General features: G+C 47.8%; 1 protein-coding gene across 2 annotated transcripts in view; it reads right to left on the minus strand.

The window, feature by feature from the left end:
• The window catches only part of spata18 (spermatogenesis associated 18), a 137,840-nt gene that overhangs the window by 84,192 nt on the left and 33,888 nt on the right, over positions 1–19,760 (minus strand). For both annotated transcript variants that reach the window (XM_038791197.1, XM_038791195.1), the window contains exons 4-5: positions 13,565–13,683; positions 5,068–5,163 (exon numbers count right to left, since the gene is read on the minus strand). In XM_038791197.1, coding sequence (XP_038647125.1) covers positions 5,068–5,163; positions 13,565–13,683 — 215 coding nt within the window. The remainder of the gene's footprint in view (positions 1–5,067; positions 5,164–13,564; positions 13,684–19,760) is intronic.

Below are 19,760 nucleotides of genomic sequence, written 5' to 3' on the forward strand. Positions count from 1 at the left end.
ACCTCGGGGAGCAGGCTGGTTGCATCACAAACTGTTTGGCGCCTGCCGCAGGTCTTTTTTTGACCTCTCCTGTTATTCTCTGACCCCATTTCGCTCGAGCAGGATGCAACGAGGCCAGAGAATTACGGCCAGAGTCACTGCTGCTCTCTGGGCAACAGAACTCCAGAGACAAATAACCCCTCCGGGAGAATTAATTTCTCCTCTTCTCTGTCTTAAATAAGAGGCCCTTTGGGCTAGATTCTCCATTCAGTGAATCCGGAATCGGGCGGAGAACCACGGGTCAGCCGAAAATCGACACTCATTAACGGCCAGACCCGACAATTTCCACCCCCCACCCCCCCTCCTGTGATGTTCTGGCTCCGTCAGGAGGAATTATCGACGGCGAGGTTCACTTGTGGTTTTTAAAATCGGGAAACAGGCGCCGTGGCTGCTTAAGGAGAAATAAGGCGTACGAAAAGTGTGCAACATCACTATACTGTGCCGACAGTTGTGCCGCTGGCAATGGGGCTTCTGACAGCCCACTGTGATCTTAGTGCCACGGGTTGTATAGGAGCCTCCTAAGGTCAACCCCGAAGTATCCTCTGGCCCCAGCTGACCCATCAATGGATGGGTGTGCTTCAGCCCAACCAGTGCCATCTTCTTGGCTTGGATGAGGATGTGTGGGGAATGGAGTGCTTCTATACAGCTCCTGCTTGTCAGGCTCTCCAGTGCTTATCCTGACCCCATCGTATCACACGCCGGCATGCAATGGAATTGCACTAGTTGCATGTGGTGCCGGTGCCAACCCATTAGGATGTCCTGAATCACTCCGGGACTGGCACCGCTATTGTGCACATATACCACTGGCGATTCAGTCCTGGAATTAGTCTCTCAAACGGAGAATCCAGCCCCATATTTCTGTCTTTAATGCCAGCAACAGTGCATAGCTTCCCTCCTTAATCTGGAGTGAGTGCAATTTCCAGGCAGTAGACATGGCAGATATTTACTCTGGCCATTTAAGATGTTTTGAATCCAGTCAAAGATTTTCAAAACTCAGGACCCTTGTGTTACTGTAGAAATTGCTACTATTTACATCAGGTAAATATTGGCCGGAATCCTGTTTGGGAGACTATGGCTGGGATTCTCCGACCTATCCCCCGGGGTGGCGGGGGGGGGGGGGGGGGGAGAATCACGCCATTCCGCCCCGATGCCAGCTCGCCGATTCTCCGACAGCGATTTTCGTGCGCCCGCGGGATCGCCGCCGCGCCAGTCTGGGTCCATTGAAAGCCCCCCCTGGCGATTTACAGGGCCTCAATGGGCTGAGTGCCCGCTGAGTTTGGCAGAGTTGGTTACGTATGATCCCACCCGGCGGGGCCTCAGAGTTCTGTCTGCGGAGGCAGTCCTGCTTGGGGGGCGGGGGAGGGGGGGGTGGTGGGAGGATCCAACCCCAGGGAGGCCTCCACTGTGGCCTGGCCCGCAATTGGGACCTACCGATCGGCCGGCCGGCTGGTTTCGTGCCAGGTCCCTGTAGGGCTCCGCCATATTGCCCAAGGGCCGGCGCGGATACAGGAACCCACACGCAAACTCGCGCCAGCCGTGGCTCGCATGCGCAAACTCATGCCGGCTGTGGCGCACCGGCTTTCAGGTACCGGAGCTGCGGAGACCACTCCAGCACTGTACTAGCTCCCTGGGAAGGGGTAGATAGCTGCCAGGTGAGGCCTGTTGACGCCGGAGTGGCTCGCGCCATTTTTCATGCCGGTGTCAGAGCCTGGCAGCAGGATTGGAGAATCCCGGCCTATGTTTGCGCACCGGAGGTGAATTGGTCATGATGCGAGTGGTCATGAATCTCTGGAAGCGATTCACAGCACTTGCCATGCAAATATTTGCATGGCGGGGTTTGCGAGATATTCCCACAAATCCAGCAATAGACTACCATTTTGAGCAGGTCCGATAATGAAGTCCGGCAGCTGGGCCCCCTGCGACGCAATTCCGCCAACTCCCCTTCAACCATGATTTTCTGGGTCACCTGATAGGTTATGTATTGCTGCATTGCCTTCTCTCAATCAAGAATTCCTTTCTGCCATGACTGGCAGGATCATTGACTGTTGATCCCATTGCCCACACTACTGCCACTGTTCTTTCCCTTCCTTCCCAAAGCCATGATTGGATTCCCCTTTGTCCTCACCTCAATAGATCATCTTCAATCATTTCTGCCACCTCTAACATGAAGCCTCCAAACTTATCTTCTCCTCACAAGAACATAAGCCTTCAACAATCTGAATGGATTATTCCCTCTGCAATACCCTAGCCCACTACTCATTCACCCCTAATATCTCTAATATCCATGCAAGTGCAGGAAATGCAATGTCTGCCCTTTCACCTCTTCCCTTCACACCATCCAGTGCCACACACTCCTTCCAGGTGAAACAGTGACTTATTTGTATTTCCTTCAAATTCACTGCCCCCATTATGATCTCCTCTCTTCTACATGAGGGAAACCAAACACAGATTTGGGGAGCACATTGCAGAACATCCCTTTTCAGTCTATAAATGTGACTGAGGTTCTGGTCACCTGTCATTTTAATTCTCTTCCCTACTCCCACTCAGATCCCTGTCCTCAGCCTCATTCACTGTTCTAATGAAGCTCAACAGAAGCTGGACAAACAGCTGCTGATCTTTCGATCAGGCACTTTGCAATCTTCCAAATTCAGGGTGCAAAAATTTCAGAATATACCCAAAGCTCCAGTTTTTTGGGAGGGGGATGTGGCGCTAACAATTGCACACAAAAGACTCGATAAGGTACAAGAGAGGCTTTATTACAGTGAGCTGCTATTCCTCTGGCTGCAGCTGTAGAATGGCATCTCAGTGAAACTCATGCATATTTATACTGCTCCCTGGGGGCGGAGTTAGCTGGCAGGGGCTTACCAGCAAACCTGTAATACAGGTATTGTCATACATCCCCTAATGCACGCACACTCATATATACAGTGGTTGAGATCACCACAGGGGACAGCAGTTATTGTTAATGATTCAGCTATTTCCATCTACACTTCCTTCAGATCCATCTTGTATATCTTTACTTGTCTCATTACCAGGCCCCTTTTGTCTTAAGACTATCATCCCTTTTGGAATGTAATGTCTCCTGCCTTCCACTCTGTCACAGACCTACCCTTTTCTTCATTCCTGCCCTCCCCCTGCCTCTGTACTTGTTTAAAACCTGTTACACATCTCCAACATTTTGATATGAAAGGTAATCAACTTGAAATGTTCACTTTGTTTTTCCAGCATTTTCAGTTTTTATTTCAGATTTCCAGAATCCACAGTATTTTGCTGTTGTTAAATCAATGGCATATACAAGTCTCTGAAGAATTGTGGGAAGAATTCTAGCCCCAGTGACATGCTAATTTCCTGGGTCCCTGCGAAGCCGGCTAATCAGTGCCCTGGTGTTGGATCATGAAGTCTGATATGGAGGGTCTCGATTCCAATCTTCCATTATCAGATATATCATCCTGAAGCAAACTCAAAATACATAGAGAACCCACATACTTCCACCAACAGCAGGATACTTAAGAGCTGGGTAACTGACAAGGAGGCTTTGAGCCTTTATCGGTTGGGCAGCAAATATCAAGAGCTCCTCATGAGAAACACAGTGATCAGCACAACTCAATATGCAAATACACTATCACTACCTTCCTGATCACTGCATGCTAAACTCCACTGAAGAGTACTTCACCAGTGGAGATGCGGAAATTTAGTTTTTTTTAATTTGTTCATGGGACATGGGTGTCACAGGCTGGACCAGCATTTATTGCCCATAGAACCATAGGATCCCTAAAGTGCAGAAGGAGGCCATTTGGCCCCTCAAGTCTGCACCAACCTACCAGAGGAGCACCCTAGCTAGGCCCACTCCCCGAACCTAGCCCTTTAACCCTGTAACCCCACCTAACACTATGGACACTGAGGGGAAATTTAGCATGGCCAGTCCACCCAACCTGCACATCTTTGGACTGTGCGAGGAAACCAGAGGAAGCCCACACAGACATGATGAGAACATACAAACACTACACTGACAGTCACCCAAGGCAGGAATTAAACCCGGCACCCTAGCGGTTAGGCAGCAGTGCTAACCGCTGTGCCACCATGCCACTAAGCGCGCTTGAAGGGGCAATCAAGAGTCAATTTAGTAACAGCTGCTTTCCTCTCCACACTCCAATCATGCCAGCACAGGCCCCACATATTGGAGCAGATTTTTGTTGTTGCTTTGCCCAGTTATCTAGGTAATCCCTTTCAATAACTGTCATTCCAGATCTTAGTGTTTTATCATCGGCTATGGTACAGAGAACCACTTTCACTTTGATGGAAGGAGCATGCCTCGTGGCAACCACTTTGATGTACAAGTCAGTTCAGTGGCAGGTAGGATCCTCCACACCATAACAGCTTAACCCAGGCCATGCGAGGTACTGTGCTTGGCCAGGGTAGACCAGAGTCCTCCCTCCCAGCAATTGGCCATCAACTAACTTTTGCACAGGAGCAGAAGGAAACCTTTTCTGTTCCATATGAAGAGTTATGAACCATAAAGAAGAACTATTCGTAAACCTGGCTTATACCCGACAAGTTTAATCTACATAGGGCTTTGTTACAAAAGGTGAAAAGAGCAAAATGCGCTTCATGCCTTCTCAGTGTGGATGCTCGGGTACTGTGTCAAGCTGAATTGGATTGGATTGGATGTGTTTATTGTCACGTGTACCGAGGTATAGTGAAAAGTATTTTTCTGCGAGCAGCTCAACAGATCATTAAGTGCATGGGAAGAAAAGGGAATAAAAGAAAATACATAATATGGCAACACAAGGTACACAATGTAACTACATAAGCACCAGCATCGGATGAAGCATACAGGCGGTAGTGTTAATGAGGTCAGTCAATAAGAGAGTAATTTAGGAGTCTGGTAACAGCGGGGAAGAAGATGAGGTTGGAATCTATCAGGATCTAATGTACAAATATGAATGAACAGTTCAACCGTCTAACTTTCAATACTTGTATTTTTGCGCAAGAAATGAACCAAGATTAATTTAAGGACTTGAAGCTTACTCAGCCCTCAGTTGAATGATTTCATCCTCTGTTGCTAGGAATGCTGCAGCTGATTTGTTCTGAGTATCGTCCAGTTCCATATGAGCTTCTGCTAACCTACAACAGAGTGAAACAAACAATGAGCAGAACAACCTAAAGGGTCAAAGTGTCAATAATGCTGGCTAGGAACAGGCCTCCATATGGTCATTTTCTTAAAACAAATATTCATAAGTTTGCCTGCAACTAGATTCTTTAGGAATCTTAAGGGAAAGTTTGAATTCTACTCCTTCCTAACCACACTGTGGATGTACCCGCACCAGTGGATTGCAGCAGTTCAAAAAGGCAGCTCATCACGACCATCTTTTCAAGGGTAATTAGGGATGGGCTACAAATGCTGGACTTGCCAGCAGTGCCCATATCCCATGAAAGATTTTTAAAAGTCCAAGAATTGCAACACACTGAAGTGTCAAGTTTTTTATATTTCCTTATATCTTTACATTTCAAACAAACACAAAAGAATAAATGCAAAACAAAAATCTTCTCTTTTCCAAGCAAACAAAATATTCAAAGAGTCCCTCAGAGATTTTTGCTTAAAAACAATACTGTACAATAAATCATTTTACAAATCCTCTATAGAATATGCAAGGGTGAGTTACAGGCAGGCCTGTGATTGAGAACATGTTGTTCTACCCTTTGTTCTGACAAACTTTGCTGTTTGCTGAAAGAACACACTCAAAAGCAGATGTCATCAAATATTGAAAGAATTACGGCTCAGATTTTGCTCTCAAAATATCAATGAGGATAATACTTGTTGTTATTATTGAGGAATGATATAACTGCAAGAGAGGAGTAGACATGCAAATATCAAAACCTGCTATGCCAGTTGTGTTGTTTTACCATAAGCTTTACACAAACAGAATCTCTTTTGGTTTCTGGGGGGTTATCTTTGCTGTATTTGCGTGTTAAGCTCATCACAGAAAGTTAAATCTTGTTATTACAATTAATTGTCCTCTTTGAACAGCATGATATTTCTTACTGTCTGCCAATCAACCTCTCTAGCACTGAAACTTAATTACTACAACTGCGGAGCCTCATTCCTTCAGATTTTGATTGAAGAGGTTTTGAAAATGTAATTGTTTAAATGTAACTTTTTTTCCAACCTCTCCTTTTTGCCTTAGTCCAATCTTCCTTTTCCTCTCTTTCTGCACATTCATTAATATTTAATTTAACCCCTTTTTAATTCACTCTCCTTCTTGGTCTTCTCGTGTTTAGTTCCCAATCCTTCAATCTGATGGGTTCAGGACATACTCTAATGGTTGTCCCAGTAACTCAGGTCCCAGAAGCCCCGTTGCTCTCACTGCTTCATTATCAGCTCACACCGCCAGCAAACTGGTGGGCAAAATGATTTTGGGGTGAAGGGTGCAGAGCCAGTCCAACTAAGGGCAGGTGCATGAGCTTCCCTGTTACAATCAACTCTAGCCTATTATAAATCCAGGTCACAATTTTTAGATCGCATCAAGCTTGGCGTTTGAAGCATTTAGATCACAGCTGAGCAAGGTCAGAAGTGCCATCATCTGGAGGTTTTAACAAAATAAGAATAATAGAATGTGCATTAATTTTATTTGAATAGGGGAGGATACAGAGAACAGCACACACATAGCAGTGTTTATGGTTAATTTAACTATAAAATCACTTGGAAAATACACGTTATTGGTTAAATCAAGCAGTCATATTAAAATGCTGAATTAGCTATTAATAGGTTTTGTTAAAGGTTCCAAGAGCATTTCTTGGCAAAGCCAGTATTTAAATTTAAAGTTACAGTGACATCCTATTTGAAAATCCCATGCTGTAAACTGAGGCATTTGTCTAACAGGGTCAAATCCTGCAACAGTTGCCTCAAACCCTCTGGCTAGGATTTCCAGTTCCGTCATGGTGGGGCCCAGCAGGGGGACGGACGGAGCAGGCCAGCCAAAGGTCCATTGACTTTCAGCAGAACTAGTCCCGGCTGCAGATGAGGCTGGAAAATCTTGGCTTCCTTTCAAACACCACCCTGTTTCCCAAGGATATAGACACATCAGTAAATTCTCTACCAGACTTTGGTTACAATTGTCCAAAAAGAGTAAAAGTTACAAATGGTCATCCAGGACAGGAGCATGGTAATTGTGATCTGAAGAAGAAGAGCGGGATTTACCAGCTCTTCCCACTGGCCGGAGCTTCCAATCCCACCGAAGACCCCACCCCCGCCCAGCAGGTTCCCTGGCAGTGGGGCGGGCGTGCCATACAAAATCTCATAGACCTTGGCAGAACCAGAAGACCCCGCTGGTAGTCGCTGGCGAGCTGTGAGGGGAGTGGAAAATCCTGGCCAACATGTAGGTAAAACCCACATCATTTGGTTTGCAACTCCAAGTCAAATGGCAACTCAACCCTCCTTGACTTAAGCATAAAATCTTAACCAACCCTTCCATTCAGCACTAAGGGAATTCTGCGTTGAAGCAAGTCTTTTCTTTGAAAATATTAGAATCCTTGCCATTTCGATAAACATCAAACTAATGTTTTTAAATCATATGAAATTGAAGGGGGGGGGAGCGATGGTACTTGAGATAATGTAGCCTTGTAACTTAAGAGAAGTCATGGAGATTTTGGTTTAGGCAGCACTTAATGAATTAGGAGACTTAACAGTCCATCTTGGTTAGCAGTGTTCCCAGCCACACTGAAATACATCTTGTTTTCATTACAACTGACATAATCTAATAGATTTCTTGATTTCTATGTTATGCATGCACAAAGGGAACAGTGTGCAATATCTGAATATCAGACTATTTAATCGTGCGATCGCATCTAAATAAAAAGCTTTATGCGAATCGCATCTATTCCACAGGGGCTGCACCTGCAACCGATTTAAAGAAAGTCTTTCTATATTTTGGCCAAATGCTAAATTATAGCCATAATCTCCTTCCATTATCATCAACAATAACCACTTTGATAATACTGCGCTGTTTGTTATATACAACTGCAATAGGTTTTGGTTTGGCGCAATTGTGTAAAATAGTCATTACTGCCCATGTTACATCTTTTCATGCTTATACTTTAGTAGCTCAGCCGCCTGATTTCCAACACCCATTTAATGCTATTGCACAAAGTCAAAAATCTATCCTAATATTTTTTTCTTAAGAAATAAATTTCAGTCATTTTTTTTTCACCTCACCACTTATTGGGATACAGTTCTACAGCCCTCTTCTAAATACTCCTTATTTGGATGTGAATATTGGTGGGCATTGATTGATTTAGATTTATTGTCACGTGTACCTAGGTACAGTGAAAAGTATTGTTCTGTGTAAAGTCAAGACAGATCGTTCCATACATGAAAAACATAGGACATGCATAAATACACATATAAATACATTGACATCAGGTGAAGCATACGGAATGTAGTGTTACTCAGCAGAGAAGATTCGTGGAGAGATCAGTTCAGCCCAAAAGAGGATCATTCAGGAGTCTGGTAACAGCAGGGAAGAAGCTGTTTTGAATCTGTTAGTGCGTGTTCTCAGACTTTTGTATCTCCTGCCCGATGGAAGAGGTTGGAAGAGAGAATAACCCGGGTGGGAGGGGTCTTTGATTATGCTGTCCACTTTCCCAAGACAGCGGGAGGTGTAGATAGAGTCAATGGATGGGAGGCGGGTTTGCGTGATGTGGGCTGTGTTCACAACTCTCTCTAGTTTTTTACAGTCTTGGGCCGAGCAGTTGCCATATCAGGCTGTGATGCAGCCAGATAGGATGCTTTCTATGGTGGATCTGTAAAAGTCGGTAAGAGTCAGTGTGGACATGCCGAATGTCCTTAGTTTCCTGAGGAAATATAGACGCTTTTGTGCTTTCTTGGTCATAGCGTCAACATGTGTGGGCTGGGACAGATTGTTGGTTATGTGTACACCTAGGAATTTGAAGCTGTCAACCATCTCCACCTCAGCCCCGTAGATGCAGACAGAGTGTGCATGATACTTGGCTTCCTGAGATCAATGACCAGCTCTTTAGTTTTGCTGACATTAAGAGGAGATTGTTGTCATTGCACCATGCCACTAGCTCTCTATCTCCCTCCTGTACTCTGACATCGTTTTTGAGATCTGATCTACTATGGTTGCATTATCAGCAAACTTGCAGATGGAGTTGGAGCCGACTTTTGCCACGCAGTCATGTGTGTATAGGGAGTATAGTAGGAGGCTGAGTACACAGCCTTGTGGAGCCCCTGTATTGAGGACTATCGTGGAGGAGGTGTTGCTGTTTATCCTTTCTGATTGTGGTCTATGGGTCAGGAAGTTGAGGGTCCAGTTGCAGAGGGAGGAGCCAAGTCCTAGGTTTTGGAGTTTCAATATGAACGTGGCTGGGTTATGCTGTTGAATGCAGAGCTGTAGTCAATAAATAGGAGTCTGGCGTAGGAGTACTTGTTGTTGTGATGTTCCAGGGATGAGTGTAGGGCCAGTATACAGTGGAGGGGAAGGGATATTACAGACAGGCTTAATCCTGTGGGTAGAATTAGATGAGCCCCAGAGGTGGGTTTAGAGGCTGGGGACATTTAATCAGCAAAGGGTGCAGTCTGATGACCCAGCTGCCTTCCTGCCTTAGCCTAACTAAATACAAGGCAAGCCAGGCTTATGGATGACTTTCCCACCTGACGCCAATTGAGGCAATTAATGCCCACCTAAGGCCCACATCCCTGGCATTGAACCAGGGCGAGCAGAGGAGTCACTATGCGGGAAGTCCAAAAAGCAATCCCTGTGGGTTCCTAAGGCAGTCTCTCGATCAAACGTGTAATGCCCTGATCATGGAACCTGGCATCAGGATGTGGGGGAAATAAGGCCTCTAAAAACCAACCCCAAAACATTACCTCCAACCTCCCTCTCAATACCTGCATCATTAGTCATCTTTGGCCTGGGGTCGCACATTGATCCCCAGCCTCTGGTGGCTACAATGCCAGCATCTACCACCACACCCGGGATCCTTAATCACAGAGGAGACCTGACATTGGCTATTTAGGTGACTAATGGGCACTTATTACCCGAGGCCTTCCTCAACAGAGGGGCATCTACAGGTTCTCCAGCTGACAAGCAAGACTGTGTTGAAAACATTAAATTCATCCTGTATTTCAGATATCAGGAGTGGTAGCGATTAGGAGTTGAAAGCTTATAATTTTCAACTCTAACTCAGTACTGACCATGCAAGAATCAAACTATCTTGGTTCGGCTGTTCGGCAGAAAAACTCGCTGCAAGATACAAACACAACTTATTCAAAACTTGCAAGTAATCTTTAATCCCTCTTTTCCCAACTACATATCAGATGCTCGTCACACATCACAACGGTCCTGTAATTTAATTACCCACATACTGTTTTGAAATAGAGCTACAAATGTTTAATCTTGCTTGAAACATTTTGTGAAGTAAGGACATTGAACCAAGGAGTATAGTTTTGCCAGCATCTATTTAGAACTCCACCATCCCAAATACACAGTGGCTCAATTTCTTGTCTATCAATGTGCCAATTCCTGCTCCCGCCAGAAAAGCTCGACAGCATTCCCACTGATTTCTGGAGGGAGACAGATTTCATGGGGCGATTCTCCAAATGCATTGCGCCCGGTGCAAGTCCCGCTATGTGGGAAGAATAGTGGAAAAGTCCCTAAATGGGATTTGCTCCATGTGCAAAACAGCACGCGATGCTCCCGGCCTGCTGCGTGTGAACCAGATTAGCATATTTAAATCGTCATAAAATATGCGTCGACAGTTTGAAGCCGGATTCTCTTGGCTCCCGGTATTTTCACCCCCCCTCCCCCCTCCCCACCGCCAGTAAAGCATGAAGCCGGCAGGAATCATCACTGGTCTCCACCACCGGAGACCAGAGGCAGGATTCTCTGCCGCCTGCCACTGGTAGCAGAATTCCAGATGCGGCAGAGAATCCAGCGTCAAATCACTTCCGATGCTCTGGACCCCCATTGGTGGGGGCATAGAGGTTCATTCCCCGGGCCAACGGGAAGATACAAATAGGTCAAAATGACCCATTTGCGTCTTATTACCGGGCTGGGCACCGGATTCTCCCCACCTCCGTGACTCCCCAGCCCTCTGGGTTGGCATTCCCATGGGCGTGGATTGGTATAAGTATTTCTCAGCCTAGCCCTGACGCGATGGACCTCATGGTTGGCCAAGGGGATAAGAATGTACAACAGGTGCCTCACAGGTCCACTAGAGGTCCCCCTCCCCTCACAATGCATATCCTGCCAACATCCCAGCTCCCCCACTAGACAGCACCCCCCTCCCCCCCACTATATCAAGGAACCCCCAATAGCAGAGAACCCCCCACCCCGACTCGGTCACGCCTGTCTGGAAGCTAAAGATCAGTACTGGCAGAAACAATAAAAAAAAATCTCAGCTTTCTCACTCACCTGTTGCCTCAGACAGATATCCTGGGCAGGATTCTCCGAGGAGCAGCGAATTGGCGCCATTTGTGCTGGCGCGTTTGGCGTAGCGCCGGTCGCGGGCCACTGTCCGCGGCCGGGCCGCCGATTCTCCGGCCTTGATGGGCCGGGCGGCCGCGCGGAAACGGCAGAGTCCCGTCGCCGCCGTCCACAGCTGCTCACAGCCGGCGGGAACTCTGCGCGCAGGGTCGGAGGGCCTGTGGGGGGGAGGGGGGCTCCTTCACCGGGGGGGGGGGGGGCCTCCGATGGGTCCGGCCCGCGATCGGGCCCACCAATCGGCGGGGCGGCCTCTCCAGCCCCGGCCCTATTTGTTACGCGGCCGGCCCCTGAACCCCCGCGCCATGTTGCGTCGGAGCCAGCACGTTGAGGACGTCCCCCGTGCATGCACAGATTGGCACGGCGCCACTGCACATGCGCAGGTTAGCGCAAAGAGAGGCTGGAGCAGCGCGAACCGCTCCAGCCCCGTGCTGGCCCCTGGTGGGATCCAGAATCGCTAGTGCCCGCGCCCATTTCGTGCCGTCGTGAAACGCCACAGTGTTCACGACGGCACGGATACTCTGCCTCCATTTCAGAGAATCCCGTCCCCGGAGAGCAGCAGCTGTAAATTAATTGGAAGCCAAAACCACATCACAAGACCTTAAACCCCGTCAGATCCTTTAATCTGAAAGACTTCTTTTCACTTCGAAGAGAAATAGATTTTACTAGCCTGTAATTGATAGCTTCAAGATAGCCAGATGATTGGATTGATTATTTTAATTTCCCTTAACGCTTGTCTGGATCTCTGCTGTGAAACTAACCGCAATGTTTCAGACATCAAGGAGTTAAGTGCTTTCACGTCCTATTTTTCTCAGCAGAAAGCTAAATTGTGGTAAACATTGCAGCTAGTTTCACAGCAGGGTTCTTCAGATCCATTCAAGCATGAAGGGAAATTAAAATAATCAGTCCAGACATCTGGCCGCCTGGAAGATGATATTTACAGGTTATTAAAAGCTTGTTTTCTTTGAAGTGAGTAGAGGCCTTGAAGATCAAAGGATCTGATGGGGATTAAAGCCTTTTGGTGTGTTTTTGGCTTTCTATTAACCTACAGCTGCTAATTTCAAGACATCTGTCTGAGGCAGCAGGCATCAGGCACAGGTGAGTGAGAAATCAGTGGTTTTATTCACTGTTTCTGACTTGGGAGGTGTGGGGTTCTTGGATATTGGTGGGGCTTCTATGATATGGGAGGTTTCCCTGTTAAGGGGGGGTTTCGGGCTACCCTCATGCATGTCTTCTGTAGTGGGGAGAGGTGACCCAGCAATTATTATGGTGGGTGGGGGTGGAGGGGGGGGGGGGGTTGTAGGATTTGCATTGTGGAATTCGCTACCACAGAAAGTAGTTGAGGCCAACACATTGTATGTTTTCAAGAAGAAGTTAGATATAGCTCTTGGCACGAAAGGGATCAAGGGATATGATGGGAAGGCGAAAACCAGCTATTGAGTTGGATGATCAGCCATGATTGTAAGGATATGGTGGAGCAGGCTTGAAAGGCCAAATAGCCTCCTCCTTTCTATATTTTGATGATCATGAGGTTTTAGATCTCCAAGTGTGTGCAGGTTTTGGGTCCTCTGCGTATTCTTCCCGGCCAGAGTTGAATCCAATCCTACTTGTTCTTTAAAGTGATAGGGCACAGAAGAAACTGCTATTGTTTATGGATGACTGGCATGTGTGAGGTATATAAAACTTCAACCTACTGACTTTGGTGTATGGGGCAGAATTCTCAAGCCCTTCACACTGGTGGGATCTTCTCATCCCACCATAGTTGACCCCGGATGGGCAAGGAATATAAATCATCATCGGCTTCAGGGGGCCTGGAAAATCCGGCAGGCAGCTGACGGCAAGCAGATGCCACCGTGGGAATACCCGCCACGGAGAGCTGGAGAATTCCACCCGAGAATTCTACAGCTGAACAAGTGTTCCTTTAACAAAAATTATCATGATGCTCTCAAATAAATAAAATCAGAAGAGTCTTTAATCATCAGCTCTATGTCAGATATATTCATAATTCTGCTTAGATTTCTTACTCCTGTTTGATTGTCCCAAGTTGGCGACGTGTTGTATTTAATTCAGTCTCCAATTCTACCATTTCCTTTTCATGAATTGTTGTCAGCTCTCTCAGCTTCCGGTCCTTTTCAGCAGATTCCTGGAAAGTTAGCGAACACAAACACTTGTGTGATTTAATGAGTATAAAAAGTTGGTCGAGAGGATATTTAACCTATCAATAACGCACAGGGTGGCATTCTCCAGCCGCGTCCGCCCGGCGACTGGAAAATTCTGCATACAGCTTTTAAATTGTCTGTTACTGTCAAATCTGTTTGTTTCCACTAATTTTACATTGGTTGCAAAAATTTAGCAAAAACAACCACACATAGCAGATTGTTTCAAATGTGGATTGAACAATATCTTGGTTTTAAAATTCTCACCTTGTTTTCACAAGGCCGTGGGCTGGTCTTCTCTCACCTCTATTCTCCTCCAGCCCCTTGACCCTTCCAGGTATTTGTAATCGCCAATTCTGCACTCAGGTACATCCCTAATTTTAATTTCTCCACCACTGGTGAATGTGCATTCAGGCGCCGAGGCCCGAAGCTCTGGAATTCCCTCCTGAAATACTTCCCAGCTGGCTTTCTTCCTTCAAAACACTCCTTGAAACCCATCTTTTTGACCAAGCTGCTTTGGTCATAAATCACCTAATATCACCGTAGGTGGCTGGGTATCAAATGTTGCTTTAAAAACGCTCTGGTGCAGCTCCTTGGGATGTTTTATTACATTACAAGGTGCTATACAAATACAAGTTGTTACTGTTGTTGCTGTTCAGCGGGTGACACACACTTCATTTTATTTTGGAGAAACAAACAGAAGCTCCAAGTTATTCTTCACAATGCAGGAAAGTTCGGTGAGATGGACACACGAGATGTTGAAAGTTGGTGAACCCCTTCAACACAGTTCAGGTTGAAAGACAAATTTTGTAGTTTTAATAATTTTGAGAGGGTGAGCTGTGTGAACCATCAATTGAATGCGAGGCGAGTTGCTGTACAAAAGTAGGCTTTAATAAGCTAGATGTTAGTCCTGCGGTTGACTACAGTAAATGGCCGACCGCCGGGCGTGCTGGGTATTTATACCTCGCCCTGGAGGCGGGGTTAACTCAGCCTCTCGACCAATCGGGGAGCCGTCACATGACTGGTCCCAACCAATCGGTCGAGAGGCACATGACCGACCAGGGCCAATGGTAAGCCGGTGTTCTGCACCAATGGCAGGCAGCTATGTTAATCATACCACCACACTGTGTAAATTAGCCAATGGTTTCTTGAAATCTGGCTACCATTCCCATCACCCAGGTTACCTACATCCTGGGGCACTGCTGTCGCTGCTTTAGAGCAGCACAAGGTTTTCATCTAAATTATCACACAGGAGAGACTTTAAGAGCAAACTGAGAGGCACTAACTCAAAATTAAAAAACGATAAGAGATCCAGGATTGTAGCAGAAAGTAAGGTCCAAGCTGCCAAAGCAAAAAGTGGAGATTAATGGTAATGAAAGTTGAAGCAGTGGGTGAGATAATGCGTAACAATATTGGGAAAGCCTGTGTTTGTTTTTCAGATTGATTTAACTTCATGGGCAGGATTTAGCAGCCGCTAAATCTCTCCAGAAGCCAAGAATGGGATTTGTGCCAGTGAGAAATCTGATCGCGATTGTCCCGGGCCCTCCCTGATGACACGATTTGCAAGAATTTAAATCCATTCATATGTACTTAGTCGGGTTAACCTTATATCACTGAAGTGCTCAGATAATCCCTGGAGTGGGAGAATCAGATGCTCCACGTCTCAGGGGCAGCCTTTTTCACGTGAGGGAAAAGAAAATTCGTCCAACTGGCTGCAAATTCCGGGTCTGGTTTGCACCGCTGGGAATCGCACTGATTTTTGAAGCAAAAATGGCAGTTATTGTTTTGGAAAATTCCACCCTATACGTGTTTAGAATGGTAAATACTTTAGCTAAAATCAACAGAGGCATGTCTTGGCATAACTACTGAAACATGGCTGTCCAGAATCTCCTCACGTTAGCAGGGATAGGGTTAGGTTCCTTTATGTGAATAGAATCTTGGGCACCTATCTGTCAAATAGATCATGTGCTGCAGTGAAAGTGTGACTGGATGAATGCATAGTGGGGTGAAGGGTGGTGCACTGTGTTGGAGAGTCATAGACATATACAAAACAGGCAGAGGAGGAGGCAATTCAGCCCTTCGAGCCTGCTCTGCCATTCATAATCATCAGGGCTGATTATACAACTCAAGACCCTGATCCCACCTTCTCCCTGTATCCTTTGATCGCCATTATTCCAAGTGCTATGGGCGGAATTCTCCGACCCCACGCCGGTGCGGAGAATAGCGGGATGTGCCGTTTTTTCCCGCGACGCTGGTCCGACACGCTCCCGCTATTCTCCCCAACGTGCAAATTTTTCCGACCGCCTTTCCCGCGAATAACCCCGTCAAATTGCCCGAAACGACCAAAACCGGCCTCCCGCTATTCTCCGGCCCGAATGGGCCGAAGCCCCGACGTCGGCACGCAAGTTGAGTACGCCGGCTGACACACCTGCTTTTCAAATTCGTCAGCCAGTCGAGCTGGCTGACGAGGAGGTGAGCGGACCGCCGGACTGTGAGCAAACCGGGGCTGGCATCACGGAGAACGCAGAAAACAGTGGGGAGGGGGGGAGAGAAGGAGGGGAGGGAGGGAGAGGGAGAGAGAGGGAGGGAGAGAGAGTGGGGGGGAGAAGGAGAATGGGGGAGAAGGAGAAGGGGGGAGGGAGGGAGAGGGGGTGGGAGGGAGAGAGAGAGAAAGGGAGAGGGAGTGGGGGGGAAGGAGAAGGGGGGGAGAGGGAGAGAGAGGGGGGCTGCTTGCGCCTTTTTACGATGCGGAGCGGCGTCATTGTGGCAGTCGCAGCCTTTTCGTGTCATTTGACGCGTGGCACCCGCGGCCCCGCTCCTAGCCCATTTCCGGGGTGTGAATAGCTCGGGTGTGGGGCCGTATCGGGCCGTCGTGAAGCTTGGCCGATTTCACGATGGCCATCCCGATTTTTATCGGGAGCGGAGAATACCGCCCTATATCTAACTCCTTCTTGAAAACAATGTTTGGCCTCAACTACTTCCTGTGGTAACAAATTCCACAGGCTCACCACTCTCTGATTTCTCAGATTTCTCCTCACCTTTATCTTAAATGGTCCACTCCGTATCCTCAAACTGTGACCCTGGTTCTGGCCTCACCCACCATCGTGAGCAGCCTTCTTGCATCTTCCCTGTCTAGTCCTGTTAGAATTTGATAGGTTTCTATCTATGAGATCCCCTCTCGCTCTTCTGAACTATAGTGAATGCGCATGGTAGCACATCGGTTAGCACTGTTGCTTCACAGCTCCAGGATCCCAGGTTCAATTCCCGGCTTGGGTCACTGTCTGTGCGGAGTCCGCACGTTCTCCCCGTGTCTGCGTGGGTTTCCTCCGGGTGCTCCGGTTTCCTCCCACAGTCGAAAGATGTGAACGTTAGGTGGATTGGCCATGCCTAATTGCCCTTAGTGACCAAAAAAGGTTGGGTGGGGTTGCTGGGATGGGGTGGAGAGCTTGGGTGGGGTGCTCTTTCCAAGGGCCAGTGCAGACTCGATGGGCCAAAGGGCCTCCTTCTGCAATGTAAATTCTATGATTCTAACCAACTCAAGCTCTCCTCACATGTCAGTGCTGCCATCCCAGGAATCAGTCTGGTAAACCTTGTCTGCACTCCTCTATAACAAGAACATCCTCCTCAGATAAGGAGACCAAAACTGCACACGATATTCCAGGTGTGGCCTCACCAAGGCCCTGTATAATTGTAACAATATGACTTCCAGTGGCAACATGTAGGTGGGGGTCGTACATTAGGTGGCTCCTGCTGGAGTCTCTGGCTTTTGGACTTTTATGTCCAGTCTCAGGGGCCGTTGTTGGATGAGATGATGTAGGAAGTCAGAAGGAACTTGGGGCATTTCGAAGTCCCAGAAGAAAGGTCCTGAAAATATTTTTTGTTTTAGTGCCCAATTATATTTTTCCAATTAAGGGGCAATTTAGGGTGGCCAATCTACCTAACCTGCACATCTTTGAGTTGTGGGGGTGAAACCCACACAGACATGGGGAGACTGTGCAAACTCAACATGGACAGTGACCCAGGGCCAGGATCGAACCAGGGACCTCAGCGCCGTGAGGCAGCAGTGCTAACAGGTCCTGAAAAGAAAGGGATGTGCGAAAGTCCGACAGTAAGTGCTGCTCTGAGCCCTGCAGGAAGAAAGATTGGGGGCTGGCTCGTCACGGGGGGTCGCTCCCCTCACGATGGAAACTCTGACCGAGGTGATGTCGTCTGTTTGCCAAACATTGGAGTTGCTTCAGAGGGAGATGACGGCTTCACTTATAGAGTGGGTGGAGAGGCGATTGCCCCAGTAAAGGCGGCAGTGATGAAGGTGCCAGTCGTGGTGCGGGAGCAAAGAGAGAAGTTGAAGGGGGTGGCGGAGCCATTGTCGCAACACAGCGACCTGTTCACCTTGATAGATGAGGAGCTGCAGAGGATGGCGGAGGTCAAAAAGGGCTCAGAGCCAAGGTGGAGGACCTGGAGAACAGGTCGAGAGGCAAAACTGAGAATCGTGGGCCAGCCCAAGGGGGTGGAGGGACTGAGGCCAACCAAATACTTTGCAAAGATATTTGCTGAGTTGATGGGGGAGGGAAAGAACCCTCCCACTACGGGTTGGACAGGGCACATTAGTGGCTCAGTCCGAAGCCTAGAGCGAATGAGCCACCAAGAGCGGTCACAGTCTGCTTCCACAGATACCTCATGAAGGAGAAGGTTTGAGCTGATCGAAGCAGAGACAAGGTGTAATGTGGAAAGATGTTGGTGTTCGCACATACCAAGATCTAACAGCGGAGCTGGCGAGAGGGAGGGCGACCTTTAGACAGGTTAGGACGCCGTTGTACTGCAGCGGAGTGAGAGTCGGAGTGGTCGACCCAGCGAAGTTGAGAGTGACTCACAACTCAAAGGACTTTTATTTTGAGACAGTGGAGAGGCAGAGGCGTTCGTTAAGGCTGAAGGACTGGGACTGAGATGAGAGTTAGGATTTAGACTTGGTTGGTGGGGATGAGGATTGTGTTTTTCTTATTGAGGGTTTTCTATTTGATTGGAGTTTTGTTTCGGTCTCCGGGGGAAGGAGGGTTATTTACATGTGTTCTGGTTTCTTCCTTGTGGTGTGGTTTTGTTTTGTTTCTTGATTCGAGGGAGATGGGTTTTGGGCGTGCGGGGCCAGTTTACTGAGGAGGGGGTGGAGAGGGGGGGGGGGGGGGGGGGGGCTCTGGTAGAAGTCACCACACTAGAAAACGTAGGTTGACTTGTGAACGGAAGTGTGGTGGGGGGAGGGGATCTATTCTGGGTGAGGTGTTTGCAAGAGGAAGTGATCGGGGGATTAATTGACGGTAACAAAAGGATGGGGTGGGTCCTGCCAGATGGGCAGGGCCTAGTGTACTGGTGAAAGCGGATAGGAGGGGCAGAGGGCTGAGACACCCCTGGTCAGAATGGTGACGTGGAACCTGAGGGGTTAGGGAGACCGGTGCAGAGAGTAAGTTTTTGCACATTTGAAGAGTTTAAAAGCCGATGTGGTGATGCTGCAGGAGATCCATCGGTGGGTGAACAAAGAACAAAGAAAATTACAGCACAGGAACAGGCCCTTCGGCCCTCCCAGCCTGCGCCGATCCAGATCCTTTATCTAAACCTGTCTCCTATTTTCCAAGGTCTACTTCCCTCTGTTCCCACCCATTCATATACCTGTCCAGATGCATCTTAAATGATGCTATCGTGCCCGCCTCTACCACCTCCGCTGGCAAAGCATTCCAGGCACCCACCACCCTCTGCGTAAAAAACTTTCCACGGACATCTCCCTTAAAGCTTTCCCCCTCTCACCTTGAAATCGTGACCCCTTGTAACTGACACCCCCACTCTTGGGAAAAGCTTGTTGCTATCCACCCTGTCCATACCTCTCAGAATTTTGTAGACCTCAATGAGGTCCCCCCTTAACCTCCGTCTTTCCAACAAAAACAATCCTAATCTACTCAACCTTTCTTCATAGCTAGCACTCTCCATGCCAGGCAACATCCTGGTGAACCTCCTGTGCACCCTCTCCAAGGCATCCACATCCTTCTGGTAATATGGCGACCAGAACTGCACGCAGTAT

Source organism: Scyliorhinus canicula, chromosome 3, assembly GCF_902713615.1.
Source record: "Scyliorhinus canicula chromosome 3, sScyCan1.1, whole genome shotgun sequence".
Classification (NCBI taxonomy): domain Eukaryota; kingdom Metazoa; phylum Chordata; class Chondrichthyes; order Carcharhiniformes; family Scyliorhinidae; genus Scyliorhinus; species Scyliorhinus canicula.